Raw genomic sequence first — 15,990 nt, 5'->3', positions numbered from 1 at the left:
GCTCACTGGTTGCAGAGCGTGGTGCGGTGGCCCTTGGGCTCACGGTTGTGGTGGCGGAGGTCAGGGTTCTGCGACGCGGAGAGAGGAGGGTTGGGCATGGGAAAGAAGATGAAGAGAAAATGGAGGCTCGGTGACTGGAGGCTGAGAAGGGATGGATTATGATGGTGAAGAAGATGGATGTTGAAACGGAGAAGCTGATGGCTGTTGGGTGGCTCAGAGAAGAGGAAAAGACAACAGAAGCGGAGAGGAGGGTAATGCGGATGCACCAACTGTGAGGGCACTCCCAGCAGAGAGGCGTGAATTGGGGGTGCGTACGCACTAACGCTTGTGCGTATGTACGGATAGGAAAATGGGCAATAGTGCGTACGTAAGTATTGTGCAAACGCTGCCAGCAGAGGGTGTCTATGAGGGACTATTTAAAGCATTAGTAATATGCACAAACAAAAATCTACCTAAAATTATTTCAACCATCCAAAAATTAATAAAAAATTTTAAACATGCAACACAAGTTAAAAAAGCAATATAAATAAAATTACTAACTATTCACATATGCATTTTAAAGCAAGAATTTATTAAGCAAGCTAACAACCAAGAGACATATTTACAAGTAAAAACAAGCAACCAATAAAAAACAAACTATTCACATATTCACATACTAACAATAGCCAACAATATAACACAATTGCAATCCCCGACAACGGCGCCAAATTTGATAACGTCCAATTGCACGAGTTTGGATTTTCACACTAAAAGTAGAATTTGTCCGTTGCAAGTATAGTCCAAACCCAACAATTGAACATCAATCAAATAATAAATTCAATACAAAACATATAATCGAGAGTATTTAAACTTCGGGTCTTCTTTCCTAGGAATTGCAATTAAGTGTCATATCATTGGCTATGAGGAAATTTGGGGTTGTGAATGCAAGAGAGAGCAAGCAATGTAAATGGCAAGAAATTAAACTGCAAAAGGGTAACTTAGCATGCAAGAAAGTAAAAGTCAAAGCAAGTAAAAGCAATGAAAATGGCAATTGAAAGCTAAAAAGGAATCTTGGTGAGAATTGGTTAATTAAGGATTCCTATCATAGTTGTGGACCACAAACATGGTAATTATGTGTAGATTAATCCCAATTAGTCAACCCTACATCGAGAATAAGTCAATTAGGCATAATTAATTTCAATCCACAAGTCCTAATCAACTCACTAATTAACTTAGTGAAAGATTAGCGTCAGTGGAAACCAAATTAATTAACAACCCTCACACAATATGAAATGGACATCCACCACTCAAGTTCACCTAAACCACTCAATTTCTCAACCAAGAGTGAGAAAAACTATGCAAAAACCTAACCAAGAATTTTATCAAACACTTGGTGGGCATAAAAAGAAAGCATGGTAAATGACAAGAAATAATAAATGCTACAACTACCAATTGCAAGGAAAATAAAGATAGCAACTCAATAAAGCAATAAAGAGGCATGAAACATAAAATTGCATTAAATGTAAATTAAAGTAACAAGAGTGCAAATACATAAAAGTGGCAAAAATGGAGAAAGTGACAAGATAAAATAATGAAATTAAGACAATAGAACAAGGAAAGGTAGAAGAAATTAAAGTAAAACAAGAATTAAAAAGGCAAATTACAAGGAAAATAAACTAAGAACCCTAATTTCTAGAGAGAAGGAGGAGCTTCTCTCTCTAGAAAATGAATTACATGATAAAAATCTACCCTAATTACTCCCCCCTTCACATGGAGTGAGGCCTTTCTTAATATAGGAAGAATTAGCTTCAGAAATTCCAAAAACTGGGCTCTGGAGGCCCAAAAATTGCCCCTAGCGATTTCCATTAAATGAGTCACGCGCTGGGACGTGTGCAGATGCACAGGTGTGTGCATCTGCACACATGCTGATTTTCTTCTTGTACGTATGCACAGGTTGTCGTGCGTATGCACACATGGTTTTGTGGCTTTTGTGCGTACGCACCCTAGGTCGTACGCACGCACACTCCAATGTGTGCTTCTCCTTTGTTTTCTTCATGTTTTCCCCCTTTGTACATGCTTTTCCATCACTTCTTCCATCCATATTTTCCTTGGAATCCTGAAATTACTCATCAAACACATTAAGGCATCGAATGGAATGAAAGTGGAATAAAATTAGCTATTTTAAGTCTTAAAAAGCATGTTTTCACAATTAAGCACAAATCTAAGGAGAATTACAAAACTATGCTATTTAAAGGAATAAGTGTAGGAAAAGTTGATGAAATCCACCCAAATAGAGCAAATAAATATCATAAAATGTGGATTCATCAAGCAGCATGGCGTGACACGCTAGTACAAGATTCCAGAGAAGAGGTTGAAGGCTAAAAAGTCCTGGGCGTGCCCCTTGAGATCGAAGGCGTCGCACACCAAGCTTTCATCCTCACTTAGGCGTGCCACTTGAGCATCTAGGCGTGGCACGCCAATGTACAAGAAAGCCAAAGCAAAGGCTGGGCGTGCCACTTGGTATTGAAGGCGTGGCACGCCAGCTTAAGATTCTCACCTGGGCGTGCCACTTGAATGCTGGGCGTGGCACGCTAGTTACTGGAACCAAGAGGAACAATGGGCGTGGCACGCCAGACCTTGGGCATGGCACGACAGTTATATTTTCTAGAGACGGAGATAGGAGGCCAACCATATGGGTGTGCCACTTGGTATCGAAGGCGTGGCACACCAGCTACCATTCTCCACCCAAGCGTGCCACTTGAGTCTCAAGCGTGGCACGCCATCATCACCAATCACCCAAGAGAAGACCTGGGTGTGCCACTTGAGTCTCAGCCGTGGCACGCCATCATCAACAATCAACCAAGAGAAGACCTAGGTGTGCCACTTGAGTTCTGGGCGTGGCATGCCAGCGAAGGAGCCAAGCACAAAAATGGGCGTGGCACGCCAGATCCTGGGCGTGCCACGCTAGTTCAGTTTTCCAGAGAGGAAGTCCAACCATACATAATGGGCGTGGCACGCCAGACCCTGGGCGTGCCACGCCAGTTCAACTTTCCAGAAGCAAGAAGAAGAGGGAGAAGGCCTGGGCGTGCCACTTGGGCTCGAAGGCATGGCACGCCAGGCTATCCAAGGTTTTAAAAAGGCCTGGGCGTGCCACTTGAAGTCAAAGGTGTGGCACGCCAGGCTACACAAGTGCTTAAAGAACCCTGGGCGTGCCATTTGGGCTCGAAGGCATGGCACGCCAGGGAGGCCAATGAAGGAAGGCGTGCCACTTGAAGAGTTGGGCGTGGTACGCCAAACCAGATTTAGAGTTGGGCGTGGCACGCCACTGAAGTGCCATTCACACGCCAGTTGGGAGATCACATTTATTGAGTTTCTTTTCCCTCCAAGTTGTATTTTTCTTTTCACTTTTGTAATTCCTTTATTTTCTAGTGCTAGGAGTAGTATAAATACCCCCTGAAGATACTGAAAAAAGGGTTAAGCAGTTGGGAAGCTAAGTTGTGGAGTAGAGTTTTTAGTTAGATTTACTTTTTCACTTTATCATCTCTCCATATCTTGTACTTTTCTCTGAGCTATGAGTAGCTAAATTCCCTCTCATTGAGAGAGGAAGCTCTGTTGTACTTGATGGATTAATGACAGTTAATTTCTTCTTTTCTTTATTTTCTCTTTGATTTTCTAGAAGGAATTTTGTTTTAATGCTAGTGTTCAATTATCCTGGAAAAGAGATTGAATGCAAAATGGGTTTCATGGGAACCTTGGAAAAGGAAACATGAAACCAAGCTAGAAATCCCTTCTCACACTTGAGTAAGATCTGGGTTTTGGTGTTTGGATATGGTGACATAGAATCCTCCCTCTACTTGGACCTATGATGATGTATGGTATAATCAGGGACCAATCATATCTATCTTCATGAGCAATTAGACCAAAGAATTGGCTATTGATCAAGATCTGAGAGATTAAGTCACCAAGGGATTGGGGCTCAATCAATCATGATTGCCAAGAGGTCAATGAGTTGCATGATTGAAGAGGATATGAGCTGGATTTAATCTAAAGAGACAACATCTTCTGATCTCAATGAATTTTCCTATTCTTATCTTCCACTTTCTTTATAGCTTCCTTTCCTTTCTGCCAATCCTCATTTCCATTTACAATCAAGTCATTTAAGTTTCTGCCCTTTACATTCTTGCCATTTTCATTTCTGCACTTTACTGCTTTCCTTTACTTTTGAGTCATTTATAATTCTGACAATTTATAATTTTGCAATCACAATCTATTCTGTTTAGCTTGACTAATTCACCAATTGATTAAAATTGCTCAAATCTACCAATCTCTGCGGATACGATCCCACTCCGCTGTGGGTTATTACTTGACGATAATTTTGGTGCGCTTGCCAAAAGAACGGATTCATCATTTTTATATGGGGAGTGAATTCCGGTCATCAGCATGCCACGCCCTTGTTGGTGTAGCAAACCTTCCTATCTGGTCAAGTGAACTGGCGTGCCACGCCTATAGCATCAACAGAGTTGGCGTGCCACGCCCAAAATACCAAGTGGCACGCCCATTGATGAGAGTTTAGGTTCACAAGCTTGGCGTGTCATGCCCAAAGTACCAAGTGGCATGCCCTTAGTAATGCTTCTTTCTTTCTCCTCTAGACAAATGAATTGGCGTGCCACGTCCAGGACTAGTGTGCCACGCCCTTATTGATGTGACAAAGCTTCTTCTCTGGCCAGTTGAACTAGCGTGCTACGCCTTAGACCAGGCGTGCCACGCCCATAGTGTGAGCAAAGTTGGCGTGCCACGCCCAAAACTTGGCATGCCACGCCCTTCTTGGAAGATAGAACTGGCGTGCCACGCCCAGCTTGGTATGCCACGCCGTTGATGAAACATGGAGAGCCCTCTTTTGGAAATTAGACTTGGCGTGCCACGGGCAGCTCTGGCATGCCATGCTCACTGTAAGTCTTCAAGAATTCCTCTTTGGACAATATGCCTGGCGTGCCACGCCTATGATGATACTTCAAGAATTCTTTTCTAGATCAGGTAACTGGCGTGCCACGCCTGGCCTTAGTGTGCCACACCCATTGTAAATCTTCAAGGACTTTCCTCTGGAAAAGATAACTGCTGTTCCACCCTTGGCCTTGGCGTACCACGCCCATAGTGGAGCTTCAAAGACTCTCTTCTGAAAGATATAGCTGGCGTGCCACACCCAGCAGTGGCGTGCCACCTGATGCCAGAGCATCTTAGGCTAGTTTCACTATCCTTTTTCCTTGTTTTTAATAGGTTTTATGCACTTTCTTGAGCTATAAGTAAGCAAATTGTGTAGAAATTCATGTATGCCTAGTTTCATTCAACCATGATTAATTTGATGCAATTTCATGAGAATTATGCTATAATTACTTATATGCTAAGAATGATAAGAATTCTTATGACTTTAGCAAAGCTTTGATGCATGTATTGGTTGATGATAGGTGAAAGAAAGCATGGAGGAAGGTTGAAGAATGAGCATGGAAAAGATGGAGAAGAAGCAACGTTTGTGGCCAAGTTAAACCACCAACATTACCTCAAACGTTGGAAGAGAAGCAGAACAAGGCTCTGCATATTTCGCTGATGCTCACGTTGGAGGGAGCATTGGACATCCAACATTACCCCCAACGTTGTGAGAAAATGATCAATTCTGGGGCTGAAGGATTTTTGAGTGACGCGTACGCGTCTATGACGCGCACGCGTGAAAAAGAAAAATTTTCATATCCAAGCGTAAGCGTGAGTCACGCAAATGCGTGGAATGGCGAAATTGACCATCCATGCGTATGCGTGGGTCACGCGTACGCATCACTAAATGAACGTTGGAGTCCAACGTTGCCTCAAATGCCAGCCACCAACGTCCGTGATGAAGAACTCAGAATTTGGATTAGAAAAACTTAAATCAACGCGTACGCGTCAGTGACGCGTACACGTGGATGGGAAAAAGGGCAAATCACGCGTAAGCATGGAGTATGCGCACACGTGAAAACGCTAACATTGGAGGGAACGTTAGAGGTCCAACGCTGAGGCCAACGTCCCCTGCATGGTTTTAAAGCTGTAAAATGAAATATTCGCATCCACGCGCACGCATGAAGCACGCGTACGGGTGGATGAGAATTTTTGCCCTTTGTGCGCAAACGCGCAAAGCACGCGCGCACGTGGATAGTGGAACATTGGCCCTCTAACGTTGAGTCAAACGCCATTGACAGCAAGTTTTTCTTGTTTTTCTGAAGAGCGTTTGAGTCAACGTTGACCATCAAATGTTGACCCCAACGTGAAGCATCAGACTCTGCAATTCAAACCAATCTCTTCTCAGCAGCAAAGAAAACCAATTGGAGCCAATTCAACCCAATTCCACCAAGGCCAAAAGCCCAATTCATAGATTGAAGATCAGTGGAAGATAATGTATAAATAGTTTAGAATTTAAGTTAGAGGGATCTTTTTTTTCCAATTTTGATTTTCCTTATACGGAGTACTGCACATTTACTTTCTGTTGATTTTTCCTTTGCAATGTATCTTTCAATCCGAATATCCATTTTGAGAGCTATGAACAACTAAACCCCTTTCATTGGGTTAGGGAGCTCTGTGTAATTCAATGGATCAATATTAGTTTTCATTCATTTTCTTCTTTTTTTCTCTTGATTTTGCTAGAAAGCTTTTGGTCTTCATCCAATTGGATAGTTATCTTGGGAAAGAAGCTATTCATAATTGGATCTCCTCGAAACCTTGGAAGAGGAATGAGGAAATCATGCTAGAAATGCTTTCTCACATTGGATTAGATTGGGGTTTGGATGGATATAGTGACATGTAATCCTACCAACACTTTGATCTATGAATTTGTGTGGTATAATCAGTGTCCAAACTTCATCTCTTCCCATGAGCACTTAAATCAAGGAATTGGGCCATTGTTCATGCTTAGAGAGATTGGTGAGCCAAGAAATTGGGATCCAATCAATTAAGATTGCCAAGGAGATCAACGAATGCATTGATTGCGAAAGAGATGAAAATGAATTTGATTCGAAGAATTATACATCTCCTAAACCCAACGATTGCCCCATCTCTGATCTACCCATTCTATTTACATTCTACTTTTTTAATTTTATGTTAAATCCCCATTCCCTTTTAATTTCTTGCAATTTAAGTTCATGTTCTTTATTTCCAGCAATTTAATTTTCTGTCATTTAATTTCTTGCAATTTAAGTTTCCTTCCAATTTTTACTTTCTGCAATTCCCAATTCAATTCCGATTTCGCTCAACTAGCATAATTCTCTAATTAACATTGCTCAATCTACCAATCTCTGTGGGATTCGACCTCACTCTACAGTGAGTTTTTACTTGACGACAATCCGGTGCACTTGCCAGTAGGAAATTTGTTGAGAGGTAAATTCCAGCGAATCAAGTTTATGGCGCCATTGTTGGGGATTGGTTTTGTATTGACAATTACTAAATTGAAGGATAACTAGATTGAGCACTTTAATTTTTCTTTTGATTAATTGAATTTTAATTCCAGTTGTTCAGTTTATTCTCTGCAATTTTCTGTTAGTTATTTCTTTTTAATTTTACCTTACTTCTTTACTTTCCAACAAGCTAACCTACTAACTATTTGATAAATTGCTCTAACCAAGCTAACTATACTCTGTTTTTGTAGACTCTACACTTGCTGTTTCTTATACTTGTTCATTATATAACAGGTAGGAGAAAGGAAACTTCAACTTCCTTTGATAGTGAACCAAAAAGAACCTTCCTGAGATTAAGGAAGGAAGCAAGAAGAAAAAGGGTTGTTGGTGCAAAGAAGAGGAGCAATACTTTGATATAACCATGGAGGATGATATGGAAAACCATCATGAGGGAGAGGTGAACAATCATGCCAGAAGAGGTGGAGCTAACCCTGCTGGACAAGAGAGGAGAGTTCTTGGATCATACATCAATCCAAATCCAGGAAATTATGGCAGCAGCATTCAAAGGCCAACTATCCATGCTAATAATTTCGAATTGAAGCCTTAGCTCATAACTCTTGTCCAGAACAACTGTTCTTTCGGAGAAAGTGCACAAGAGGATCCTAATGAGTATCTCACTAAATTCCAAAGGATATGTGACACGGTTAAATCTAATGGTGTTCATCCTGACACCTATAGATTGCTACTGTTTCCATTTTTTTTGAGGGACAAAGCATCAAAATGGCTAGAGTCATTTCCCAAGGAAAGCTTGACCACATGGGAAGATGTAATGAACAAATTCTTAACAAGGTTCTACCTTCCACAAAGAATAAATAGGCTAAGAACTGAAGTGCAGACATTCAAACAGCAGGATGGTGAAACTCTTTATGAAGCCTGGGAGAGATTCAAGGACTTTACAAAGAAATGCCCCCTGATATGTTTAATGAGTGGGTGCAAATCTATATCTTTTATGAAGGGCTGAATTGTGAATCAAGGAAGGCTGTAGACCATTCATCTGGGGGTTCTCTCAACAAGAAGAAGACCATTGAAGAAGCCATTGATGTTATAGAGACAGTGGCTGACAATGAGTACTTTTATGCCTCAGATAGGAGCAACAACAGGGGAGTCTTGTAATTAAACCATATGGATGCAATCCTAGCTCAGAACAAGATGATCACCAAGCAAATGGCTGAATTAACCAAGCAAATGGAAAAGAATCAGGCTGCAACTATCCACATTCAACCATCACCCTAAGAAGAGTTAGAGATAGAAGAAAGAGTTAACTCGGAGGAAGCTAATTACCTTGGAAACTCATCTAGGCAAGCTAATGATCCATACTCTAAAACCTATAACACTGGTTGGAGGAACCACCCAAACTTTGGGTGGGGGAACCAATAAAGCCAAGGCCAAGAACACAGACCTCACAATCCAAACCAGTATAACAACTCCACTCACCAATACTCCAGCCCAAAACCATACCGGACCACAGTAAACACTTATCCACAGCCACCATACCAAAACTACAACAACCACTCTCGACACCCCAATTCCAACCAACCCTCACCACATGAAGATGACAAAATGGCCAAGATGGAAGCTATGCTTGTAAACCTTAGCAAGGAGATTAAAGACATGAAGAAATTCCAAGAGGAAGTAACATCCAATCTGCAAAATCAAGATAAACCATGTTTTCAATCATAGTACAAATTCTGGGAAGGAATTGTAAAACCGTGCAAATAGTATGAATAAGTAGGTAAAGAGTTGATAAAAAAACCACTCAATTAAGCACAAGATAAACCATAAAATAGTGGTTTATCAGCCGCCACTCAGAAACTTGAAGCACAAATTGGATACTTGTCCAAGCAAGCTTCTGGGCATAGTTCAGGTAATGCCACCCGGACAACTTCAAAAGAGGAACGAAAAGCTATTACCCTCAAAAGTGGAAAGGAATTGAAAGAGACTCCAACGGAGACTCAAGAAGAGAAGGAAGAGGGCAGTTCAGACGCTAAAGAAGAAGCACAAACACCTATTCCCAACCCATTAGAAGAGAAAAAAGGTCTAAAGCCATATGTCCCAAAGGCCCCTTACCCTCAGTGCCTAATAAAGAATGCAAAAGACAGCCAATTCTCCAAATTTTTGGAGATTTTCAAGAAACTTTAGATCAACATTTCCTTTGCAAAAGCATTAAAACAAATGCCACTTTATGCTAAGTTTCTGAAAGAATTGATGACCAAGAAGAGAAGCTGGAGGAATGATGAAACTGTTGTTTTAACTGAGGAATGTAGTGCTATCATCCAACACAAGCTGCCACAAAAATTGAAGGACCCTGGAAGCTTCCAAATTCCATGCATCATAGGGGAAATAATAGTTGAAAAAGCCTTATGTAACTTGGGAGCTAGTATAAATTTGATGTCCTTAATAATGATGAAGAGAATGAAGATTGAGGAAGCCAAACCAACAAGAATGGCTCTCCAATTGGCAGATCAGTCATTCAAATTCCCTCATGGAATAGTGGAAGACTTGCTAGTGAAAGTAGGGGAATTCGTCCTCCCTGCTAACTTTGTGGTATTAGGTATGGAGGAAGAAGCTAAGGCTTCAATAATTTTAGGCAGGCCATTTTTAGCTACTGCTGGAGCCATCATTGATGTCCAAAAGGGTGAACTTTCCCTTAGGCTACATGATGAGAGAATGATATTCAATGTATTCAAGGCCATGAGCTATCCATCAAAATCACTAGGAGAATGTATGAGGATAGATGCAGTGGAAACTGTAGTGCAAGAAACCTTTGAAGAAGCACTTGAAGGATTGATAGAGGGTGATTCCATGTTAAATGATGAGGTTACTGATGTCAACTTAGCTGAAATATCTATTCTAAGCACATTGGAGGAGAGGAAAAAGTAGAAAGAAGCACCCAAACTATAGTTGAAAGCACTGCCTCCTACTCTCAAGTATGCATACTTGGGAAGTGATGGAAGTTATCCAGTGATCATCAATTCTGCCCTCAGTCAAGAACAGGAAGAGGAATTAATCATGGTGCTGCAAAAGCACCAAGATGCCATTGGATGGACCCTTGCTGACTTAAAAGGGATAAGCTCATCCATATGCATGTATAAGATCTTGCTGGAAGATGATGCCAAACTCTCCATTCAAGCCCAAAGAAGACTGAATCCTGTGATGAAAGAAGTGGTCCAAAAAGAAGTGATGAAGCTACGGCAGGTAGGAGTCATTTATCCCATTTCTGACAGCCCATGGGTGAGTCCTGTCCATGTGGTTCCAAAGAAAGGAGGGATCATAGTTGTACCCAATGAGAAGAACGAACTCATACCCACAAGAACAGTAACAGGCTGGAGGATGTGCATTGACTATAAGAAACTCAATGAGGCAACTAGAAAGGATCATTTTCCACTTCCTTTTATGGACCAGATGCTGGAGAGATTGGCAAGACATGCATATTATTGTTTTCTTGATGGATATTCGGGTTATAATCAAATAGTGGTTGATCCAAGAGATTAAGAAAAGACATCATTCACCTGTCCATATGGAGTTTTTGGTTACAGGCGCATGCCTTTTGGATTGTACAATGCCCTTGCAACTTTCCAAAGATGCATGTTGTCTATTTTCTCAGACATGATTGAGAAATTCATTGAAGTCTTCATGGACGATTTCTCAATTTTTGGAGATTCCTTTCCCAATTGCATTAATCATCTTGCCTTAGTGTTAAAAAGGTGCCAAGAGATAAACCTAGTTTTAAACTGGGAGAAATGTCATTTTATGGTAACAGAGGGGATTGTCCATGGCCATAAAATTTTAGAAAAAGGCATAGAAGTAGACAAAGTTAAGGTGGAATTAATTGAAAAACTACCTCCACCTAGTAATGTCAAGGCAATTAAGAGTTTTTTAGGCCATGTTGGTTTCTACAGAAGGTTTATCAGAGATTTTTCCAAAATTGCAAAGCCTTTGAGCAACTTATTAGTCTCTGATATACCTTTTGTATTTGACTAAAAATGCACACTAGCATTTGAAACACTAAAAAGAGAACTTTCCTCAACACCTATCATCGCCCCACCTGATTAGAATTTACCTTTTGAACTAATGTGTGATGCATCAGACCATGCTGTTGGGGTAGTGCTTGGATAGAGGAAAGGAAATTTAGTGCATGTTATATATTATGCCAGCAAGGTTTTGAATGACACTCAAAGGAATTATACCACTAATGAGAAGGAACTACTAGCAATAGTGTTTGCATTTGACAAGTTTAGATCTTATCTCATTGGATCTAAAGTTATTATTTTCACTGATCATGCAGCACTAAAATATTTACTTGCAAAACAAGAGTAAAAACTAAGACTGATAAGGTGGATTTTGCTCTTGCAGGAATTCAACATTGAGATTAAAGACAAGAAGGGAGGGGAGAACAAAGTAGCAGATCATTTGTCCAGAATCCCCTGTGAAGAAGGTAGCACCCACAAATGAAGTGTCAATGAATTCTTCCCTGATGAGCAATTAATGCTGGTTCTTAAGGCACCCTGGTTTGCAGACATTGCTAATTTTAAGGCAACTGGGGAATTTCCTTCAATGATCAACAAGCATCAAAAGAGGAAACTCATCAATGATGAAAAGTATTTCATTTGGGATGAGCCATACTTATTCAAAAAATGCTCGGATGGATTGCTCAGAAGGTGTGTTTCAGAGGAGGAAGGAAGAGAAGTCTTATGGGATTGTCATGGTTCCTGTTATGGGGGCCATTTTGGAGGAGAAAGAACCGCAGCAAAGGTCTTGCAGTGCGGGTTCTTTTGGCCCACCATCTTCAAAGATGCACGAGAGCTAGTGAAGAACTGCTATGAATGTCAGCAGGCTGGAAATTTGCCCAAGAAAAATGAGATGCCATAGCAATTCATCTTAGAACTTGAGCTGTTTGATGTATGGGGATTGATTTCATGGGACCATTCCCAACCTCATACTCAAACAATTATATTTTGGTGGCAGTAGACTATGTATCAAAATGGGTGGAGGCCATTGCAACCCCTACAAATGACAACAAGGTAGTCCTGAACTTCCTCAGAAAAAGTATCTTTAGCAGGTTTGGAGTTTCCAGAGCACTCATCAGTGATGGAGGAAGCCATTTTTGCAATAGACCACTAGAGACCCTCCTCTTGAGATATGGGATGAAGCACAAGGTTGCCACACCCTATCACCCCCAAACAAGTGGCCAGATAGAAGTATCCAACCGAGAGCTGAAAAGGATCTTGGAAAAGACGGTCGGAGCTTCAAGAAAAGACTGGTCGAAGAAGCTGGATGATGCTCTTTGGAAATACAGGACAGCCTTTAAAACACCAATTGGAATGTCTCCATATCAACTGGTGTATGGTAAGGCTTGCCACCTACCATTAGAGCTTGAACACAAAGCTTTCTGGGCTCTCAAGTTGTTGAATTTTGATGGCCAAGCTGCTGGTGAAAGGAGGCTCTTACAATTGCAAGAATTAGAGGAGTTCAGATTCCAAGCCTATGAAAATGCCAAAATGTACAAGGAAAAAGCAAAGGAAAGACATGACCTCAAGATGGCACCAAGAAGCTTTGAGGAAGGACAGAGAGTGCTACTCTACAACTCTAGATTAAAATTGTTCCCTGGAAAGTTAAGATCAAGGTGGTCAGGTCCTTTTATTGTCACTAAAGTCTCACCTTATGGATACATAGAGATCATGGAAGAAAGCTCACAACGGACCTTCACTGTGAATGGACAAAGGCTCAAACACTACTTGGGTGAGATGGTAGAAGAGTCCAAGATGAAATATAAACTCACTTGAAAGAGAGGAACGTCAAGCTAATGACGATAAAAGAGCGCTTATTGGGAGGCAACCTAACCAAAGGTAATTCTCTTTTCACAATGTGTCAATAAGAGTTAAGTAAATTCTCTGTATTGCAAGGAGCTAAGTTTGGTGTTGCACACCAAATAAATCTAAGGGTGAATGTGCAATTCTAAATTTATGGTTCCACCATGGATTGCATGAAGGACACATTGTAACCCAGCATAATCAGTTGTCAGCTCCAAACAATCAGAGACATGACTCAAAAGTTGCTTGATTTCTAGTTCTAGTTTGCTATTTAGTTCATAGTTGTTTTCTAGTTCATAGTTTACTTTCTTAATAAAAGTACTTGATGTTTTCTGCATAAGACTCAATTTGCTACATAAGGCAGGAAACTAAGTTTGGTGTTCACACACTAATCTAAGTTTAAAAGCCTACAAATATACATGCGTACTAACAATCTTTCAAGTGCTTGGAGAACAAGCAGCTTTTGCAGGAATTCAATCAACCCTTGGAAGAACTATGCATTATCATCAAAGGATAAAAAAAGAAGGACATTAAAGCCACAGAGGGTGATAGCAGAGAGGAAGCAACTAGAAGGAACCACCAAGAGGTTGTATTGTTACTTAATTCCATCCGCTTTGAAATACTCTGAATTGGAAGTCTGAATGTTCCCTTGTGAATAGTCAATTATGTTTTAGTCATCTTGCATTCTGTGTGTTTATTCTGTGCAATAAGTATGCTAGGCTAGGTGTGTGTTTTTCACTTTCACCAGTTTAAATGTTTGTTTTGTCCCCTGAGTCTTTTCAATCTCAATAAAAGAAATGTTTGAACAAGAAGTGGAAGAGTTCCTTTTTAGCAAAAAGTTAAATAACAGTAAGTGGTGGCATATATGTTTGATTATGTAGTAGCTTACTTATAATGAATAAAAGGACAGATTGTTCCCCTTTAGTGTAGATTAGTGATGAGTCCATATTTTTCGATGTATTTTGGCTTGATTTGAATGGATTCTAGTATATGAACACACACCTAAGCACCAAAATAGTATACTTTTGTGTTTGATCCCTAATTTGATCCTAATTTTGAAAACATGCATTTTAATGCTTGGATTAGTGATTTTTAATTTCACTTTCATGTCATTCGATGCCGTGATCTATTTCATGAATGATTTCAGGTCATCTAGGCAAGAATGGATGGCCAAAAGTGAAAGAAAGCATGTCCAAGGGAGAAAACATGAAGAAAACAAGGAAAAGCACACACAGCGAAGTGTGCGTGCGCACAGCCATGCGTGCTCGCGCACAAGTAAGAATTTCCATGTGTGCGCACGCACGAGCACCTGTGCGTACGCACAGGTCAATTTTCAGCGGAGTGTCCGGACGCACACGTCTGTGCGTCCGCACAGGTCCCTGCACGTGATTTCATTAAAGAAATGCGTGCTGCGCGATTTTAGGGGCCTTTGGCCTAGTTTTGGAAGCTCCAATGCAGAAAGGGAAGTGCTATATAAAGGGGGATTGAAGCCATCTGAAGGCATTAGGACTTAGCATTTATTTTTCATAGTTTCATATAGTAAGAGTAGGAGTAGGAGTAGTGTAGAATTGCTCTCTTAGGGTTTTAATTTCCATTTTCATTGTAGCATTTTATAGTAAGCTTACTTGTGGATTTTGCTTCTTTAATTGTAAGTTCTCTTTAATTCCACTTTAATTACATTGTCTTTATTTTTATTTCCTTTGGTTCAAGCACTTTGTTTATAATTGCAATTTTGAGTTCTTGAAGTTTTGATTAATGAATCTAAGGTTTCATGCTTCCTTTACGTTTGTTTACTTATCTATGTTTGGTTTGGTTGATAGTTGGTTATAGTTCTTTATATTTCTTTTGCAATTTTCCATGTTTTACTTTTATGCACACAAGGTGTTTGTGAAAATGCCAACCTTAGATTTTGAGTACATTTTCCCACCTTGGCTTGTGGTTTGAGTTCCTAGGATACCAGAGTCATAATGTTCGACATTTAGTGGTAATTCTTGGGTAGTTAGTTGACTCTTGTTTCCATTGACGCTAGCCTTTTATCAACTAGTTTGGTAAGTTGGTTAGGACTTATGGATTAAGGTCAATTATGCTTGCTTGACTTACTCCTCGATGGTTGGGGTTGACTAGGCAAAATTGACTCATCATAATTACCATAGTTGTGGTTATGGCAATGATAGGATTCCTTGGATCCTTATTCCCAAGTCAAGTCCCTTTTATAGCATTTTCACTAAGTTTTGATCTTGTTTTCTCTTTACTTGCATTAATTCCCAATTTTGCTCATTCCTTGGTTCTTTCATTTCTTAGTTTCTTTAATCTTTAGTTCTTTAATTCAAAACCCCCCTTTTTCTCACAACCGGAAGAGAATTCTTTGAGGACTATACTTGCAACGAGGTTATTTCTCCTTTACCGAGAAGGAATTCTTAATCGATAGTTTTGCTAGCATCAAGTTTTTGGCGCCGTTGCCGGGGATGCAATTGGTGTTATATCTTAGGTTGTTGTAAATATGTTGATAGTTTAAATAGCTTCCTTTTTGGTTATTTAGTTGTTTTTGATAATATTTGGGTGTCTATTTTTCTTGTTTGTTAATGTCTTTAGCTTCTATTTTCTATTTTCTCTATGAGTTATCACCCTTGTTGCTTGGAGCTTTGTTGAGATTGTTTTGTAGGGTATGATGAATCCAAATTTGGATTGCTTTATGGAGTGGGAGAATCAATTTAGGGAGGAACTAATTG

At 40.2% G+C, this 15,990-nt stretch overlaps 1 protein-coding gene across 1 annotated transcript; it reads left to right on the top strand.

Annotated features, from left to right (window-relative positions):
* LOC107646889 lies at positions 9,624-10,331 on the top strand. The gene has a single exon (XM_016351031.1). The coding sequence runs from the start codon at positions 9,624-9,626 to the stop codon at positions 10,329-10,331; it is 708 nt and encodes a 235-aa protein (XP_016206517.1).

The sequence above is a fragment of the Arachis ipaensis genome, chromosome B06 (genome assembly GCF_000816755.2).
Source record: "Arachis ipaensis cultivar K30076 chromosome B06, Araip1.1, whole genome shotgun sequence".
Lineage (NCBI taxonomy): Eukaryota > Viridiplantae > Streptophyta > Magnoliopsida > Fabales > Fabaceae > Arachis > Arachis ipaensis.
Note: the sequence above shows the minus strand (reverse complement) of the source record. Positions and strands in the feature narration are given on the sequence as shown.

Coding starts and splice junctions, on each gene's coding strand:
- LOC107646889 (XM_016351031.1), top strand. CDS start 9,624: ATGCCACTTTATGCTAAGTTTCTGAAAGAATTGATGACCAAGAAGAGA.